Here is a 6,000-nt window from a genome sequence, read left to right as displayed (position 1 = left end):
TTCTCTAATGCTAACAGAGTTTCCACTGGTTTGAAGCCAAATGAAGTCAGATAATTAATCCTAGATTATTTTCTTAAGAGTTTGTTCCCTGCAATCATCTTAGTACTAAGAGCTACATAAGTCAGTATTCTTAGTTGCAGACTACAGAATCTAGTCCAGATATTAAAATAAAAAAGAATTTACTATAAAGTACTGGAATCCTACAGAATTCTGAGAAGGTTGTAACCAAACCTATATTCACAGCCAAGAATAGTGCAGCAAGAAGAAATGCCCAACATGACACTGTACTATCAGAAACTCACTGTCATTATCATCCCATTTGCCACCTAAGATGAGGCTAGACAGAAGACCATCACAACAGCTGACCAGGAGATTCCATTTCTCCATGCATGACCCACCACCCCACATTGTTCCCATCTGCATTCTAAGTTTTGTGCGGGGGATCTTCTTAGTAGAGCCTAGAGTAGAACCTAGGTCATGTATAGAACCCTAGAAAGGAAAATGCAATGTACTTTTTACATTTAAGATCTCTTTAACACAGAAGGCATATTAGAGAAGCCTTGGTGAGGATGGAGAGTGAACCAATCTTCACTGTCTGTCAAGATTACGGGAAAGGATTACGGGAAAATCCATATGGAAAAAAGTGGTGGTAAAAAACAAAGGTTATGGCTTCAGAATTTTTATGAAGAAAGAGTTTAAGGGACACTATCTCATTGGAAGGGGAATTAAGGGATTTATCTTGAAGCTGTGTTTGCATAGCAAGCACTTTCTCTTACTTAGCTCAATTGTTTATTTCAAGTGTACCTAGGAGAGCTTATGGGTGTCTAAATCAGACAAATGAGACAAACCTTGGTAAGGTGACCAGAGAGGAAAGGTAAGACACAGCCAAGACTATCACCCCTACTACAGATTGACCTGAGCTGCTTCTGAGCAGCAAAGTAAATGACAAGAAGGCCTTTAAGTAAAGGCTCTACCATATTGATAGGCGTCTTCCCTAAACAGTTCTGTAAAAGAGAAAAAAAAAAAAGGCTATTTTTTTAAACAAAATTGGGATATAACTTCTGAAAACTGCAAATCATGTTACAAAATAGTTTAAATTCTGAACTTCCAGACAACCCTGGGTTTATTATTTCCATACATATCACATCTGAACTGGCACAGGCCTGGAGGACTAAGCATACTTTCCCTTCTCTATATTGCATCATTCTCTCTCTCTCTCCCTCTCTCTCTCTCTTTTTTTTTTGTCTCTCTAACTTGAAACATCCGTTTACTTTTACTTTCAAGGTAGCTTTGGGGCAACAGTCATGTTTATCTCTGTGTGATCCCTGAGATACCTTTCTCATTGCCCCAAGTCTATCTAAGTAGGCCAGTGAATGCTTCAAAAATGATCCATTCTGTATTTCCTTTTTCTTTTTTGAATCAAGCTATTTGGTGAAAACCTCTAATTCACAAGTCAAAGAGCACAGAACAGAAGCAACTCCTTTCGGAGCCCACTGTGGATGTCGTGAGGGCGAGGGAGGCCTGTGCCACTAGACATAAATGTCGCCCATCCGCTGGCTTCTCAGTTCATGGCATTCCACGCCCTGGCCCCTCAGCAGCTCCTTCTCTTCCGCTGCGTCCCACGCTCTCAACTGTGGGAAGTGGGCAGGCGAGGCCATGAAGTCGTAGTGCCGGTCCAGGTACCGCAGGTAGATGAGCATGTGCAGGGCATAGGCCAGCACCAGCAACAGGACCAGGGACATCGCCAGGCCGATCAGAACTGCTGGCGAGGAGGAAGCAGCACAGTCTCGGGCCTTGGCAAACTGTCTCCCCTTGATGGTAAAGCCTTGGATCTGTCAGAAGAAGGAAAAGAGATGAAGTAACATGTTCCTTCTCTCCTAAGATCTACTTCCCAGTTGGGTTGGTGGTTTGGGGCCTCTGATTAGCCAAATTTAATATACTGTCACTGTATTTGCTGAAAAAATTTAAACACAATCTAATAAATGTGACTGTGCTTATAGGAACAGTGAAACTTAATTTTAAATCAGGACTGACCCAGAAACTCTGGGATGTATGATTGTCCTAATTAAGAGGCTCATAAAATTCAAGGCTCTGAAATAAAACTTCTTTTAATCCAATCCTTAGGAATATGTTAGTTCATGTAAAGCCACACTGCTGTGGTGCTTCTAAAATTCAAAGCACACTCAATTTTGTAACTGTTAGTATAAATTTCACAAAGACTTTAAGTCTCAGTTCTTCTGCCTTTGATTCTATCGACAGGAATTAGACAGGAAGAGTCTTATCAGGGAGGATATAATGATTTTCAATGAGGTATAACATAAGCAATAAAATCGAACACTTACTGAAGGTTTTTTATGTGTCAAGACACTGACTTAACTCATTTTGTACTTGCAAGAGCCAATGAGTAAGTTACTATGTTATCCCTGTTTTATGAAGAAACTGAGGCACAGAAAAGTTAACTTGCCCAGAGTCACAGAACAGTATGTGTTGTGAAGATATAATTCATACCCAGGCAGTCTGTCTTCAGACTCAGACTCAGTTCATGACCCTGTAGCTCCTAGTGTCTTTGTCTCTTCTGCCTCCCATTACTACCTTTCTCTCTTTATTAGTTGTACCATAGAAACTTAGTACTATTTTTGGAAGAGCTGTATACCAGCCCTTCCATGCATCCTGCCCAGAGAATAAAAGAAAACCTTTCTCATATGTACAAACAAAGTGGTTTAATTACTCGGAAATAAGAAAGCTTCAAATTAACAACTGGTCCTGATATCTCAATACTGTCAAAATGAAAGAAACAGGGCAACAGAGCAACTATTCTAACACAGGAGTGGTCATTTGTGGAAGGCAGCCCCCCATTTAGCTGGCTTTTAGAATATAACCCTACAGAGTCATCTCATTCAGTAATTTACTTGGTTTTAAAAGGATACATCAGAAAATTGAATTATGCATGAGTGCTTTACAGAGAATTCATTTTTATGGCTTATGCAGGTATTTTAGCATTTTCCTGCACTAAAATTATTCTGGCCACCAATGATGGCATAGATCTTGGGGGCCTTGCTCACCCAATTGTCTGTGCTCCAGACTAAACCCAAAGCAACTTTGGAAGGAGATTCGTGGCACAGCTTCTGGAATCCTTGGCCTGCCCCTCCTGTGTAGAGGCAGAGTAGGCTTCTCTTCAGATTAGTGCCTGAGAAGTCAAGTTCCTCAAAGACAAAAGATGATTCCACTTGATTCTGCAAGTCCAGCCAAAGAGAATGCCCTCAGATTGCCACTTAATTCTTAGCACTTGGATAAGAACACTATGTGTGGAGAGTGCCTGAAGGATATGTTGTCCACCCATGTTCTGAACTAGTGGTTAAAAACATGCTGCATCTAGCCCACTGGTGAGTTTGGTTTATCCCAAACTCAGTTCTGTAAATCCTGAAAATTTCCCATAAGAATCCAGACTTACAGCTTCTTTTGAAAATTCAGAAGATTCGGCAGCACCAGCCTACAAAGCAAAAATTAGCCAGAGTTGAATTTTTTTTAATGCCTCTTGTGATGCTGGCTACACTTTGCCACAGTCCCCAGTTGGCACACCTCACCTCCTCTACCCAAGGCATCTGTTTGCCATGCATGCAACATTACTCCTTACTGTATTCATAGAACAAGCCAGACCAGCAAAGCTGCATATGTAAAAATTAACCTTTTGTATATAGAGCTTAACCACCATCACCACCACAACCTCTCCCCTGGATTAAGCTTGCATTCTGCCATCTGTTTACCTTAAAGGTGTTTTAAGAAGGCCCATCTGTGATACCCAATGAGGTGTTCACTGCAAGGATGCTATTGAGAATGTGCACATTGCACAACCCCAGGGATAAATGTACTCCTCACAGACAAATTTCCCGTAGTCTTAGGGACCCTGTGAACATGTAATGAGTGCTTCTTTCTTTTGGCTGCTCCAAAGCTTCAGAGCCAAATTACTGTACCGCCTCCAGCCAGTGCACACAGATGACCCTGTGGTTTTGTTTACTGACCTCACTGGTGGCTCTAACTGATCTTTTCTTCCTTTGTTTTTCTTCACCCCCTTGTCTTTGCCCATTTTTTCATTTACTTTTTTATTGTAAAATATATATAATATAAAATTGACCATCTTCATCATTCTTAGGTGTACAGTTGAGTGGTATTAAGTACATTCACACTGCTATGCTGCCATCAGTGCCATCCATCTCTAGAACTCTTTTCATCTTGCAAAACTGAAACTGCATACCCATTAAACATGAACTCCCAATTTCCTCTCTCCCCTCAGCCTCTGGCAACTACTATTCTACTTTCTGCCTCTGAGTCTGACTACTCTAAGTACTTTGTATAAGTGGAATCATACAATATTTGTCCTTTTGTGTCTGGCTTATTTCACTTAGTGTAATGTCTTCAAGGTTCATTCATATTGTAGCATGTATCCAGATTTCCTTCCTCTTTAAAGCTAAATAGTATTCTGTTGCATGTATATACTTGATTTAGTTTATCCATTCATCCATTGATAGACATCTGGGTTGTTTCTACCTTTTGGCTTTTGTAAATAATGCTGCTATGAACATGGGTGTACAGATATTTGTTCTAGTCCCTGCTTTCAATTATTTGGGGAATATATCCAGAAGCAGAATTACTGAATCACTTGGTAATTCTATGTTTAATTTTTTGAAGAACCATCTAACAGTTTTCCACAGCATTTGCACCATTTTACATTCCCACCAGCAATGCACAAGGGTTCTAATTTCTCCGCATCCCAGCCAATACTTGTTATTTTCTGTCTGTTTGTTGTTGCTTCTAATAATAGCCATCCTAATGGGGGTGAAGTGGTTTGCCCATTTTTTTGGTTTTTTTTTTTTTTTTTTTTTGTACTATTTCTATAAGTCACCTGAAGTCATTTCTGGAGCAAGGTAGAGGTATAAATCAATTACATCCCCTGTTCTAATTAGTCGAGATTATGTGCAAATTATTCGTTTTTATTATCGACTCCTCACTGCCCTTTCTGCTTGCACTCTTTTTTTAAAGGGCAAGGTAAATATACATACATACATAAACACACAGCAAATATATATTTACATATTTATAACATTTAAGTATTATATGAACATATATATAAATGTATCCTTGGAGCCAAACAGTCCAGAATTAAAATTCTGCCTCTACCATTTACAAATTATATCATTTTGAAAAATTATGTAATGGTCAGAGCTTCTGCCACCTCATTTGTAAAACAGGGATTATAACAGCTTTCTGGCAGCAGTATGATAAGTTTTGGAGATGACTATTTAAAATAACTAAAACAGTACCAACACAGAGGGAATTCATAAGTACTAGCCATTGTTAATCCATGCCTAACCCAGTCCTGGATGTTTTCACAAATATTAGGCTATGTATTCTTCACATTCATAAAGATAGATCAGAAATAGAGAGAGGTTAAATAACTTGCTCACGTGGCTGAATAGTAAATTAAAACCAGATCTGTCTGTCTCCAAAATGCAAGCTCCTTCCCTACCCCAGACTACCTCTAATCAGCATCACCCCTCTCCAAGCTTGGGGGAAGGCGGATTACATACGTATGAATTTCCACATATATATGATAAAAGGAAGCCATGCCTGCTGTTTCAGTGAGTTGGAAGAACAAGCTGCTTTCTTCACAGGTAAACAGTGCAGAGGAACTTGACAGACTGTCTCTCAGCCTGAGATTCTGGTGGTGAAAAGGAACTGCTTACACCTCCTCGCCTTACCCCAAATACTTCCAAGATCTTTGGGATATTTTTGACTTTCTGGCTGGCAATTCCATTCCTATGCCAAAGCTGTCACTCTCACTACAGATGTACTTCTTATCTGCCATGATAAGATCAGTGCTCCACTCCCTGAAGGAAATAAAATAATTGTCTGACAATGCCTCTCCCCAGAAGGGCCTCTCAGTCCAGGAAGTGTCAGTCACCCGGCTTCACACCACAGCTCCACTAGGGCTTAGATGACTGG

General features: G+C 40.0%; 1 protein-coding gene across 1 annotated transcript in view; it reads right to left on the bottom strand.

Moving 5' to 3' along the window:
- Positions 1-1,091: 1,091 nt before the first annotated feature.
- Positions 1,092-6,000, bottom strand: part of LOC134370521 (V-type proton ATPase subunit S1-like protein) — a gene marked incomplete at its 5' end in the record, with an annotated part of 43,835 nt that continues 38,926 nt past the window's right edge. Inside the window, one exon of the mRNA XM_063087608.1 lies at positions 1,092-1,832. Coding sequence (XP_062943678.1) covers positions 1,530-1,832 — 303 coding nt within the window. The remainder of the gene's footprint in view (positions 1,833-6,000) is intronic.

This window comes from Cynocephalus volans, chromosome 2 (genome assembly GCF_027409185.1).
Source record: "Cynocephalus volans isolate mCynVol1 chromosome 2, mCynVol1.pri, whole genome shotgun sequence".
Lineage (NCBI taxonomy): Eukaryota > Metazoa > Chordata > Mammalia > Dermoptera > Cynocephalidae > Cynocephalus > Cynocephalus volans.
The sequence above is the reverse complement of the archived record's forward strand: the minus strand, read 5'-3'. Positions and strand labels throughout refer to the sequence as shown.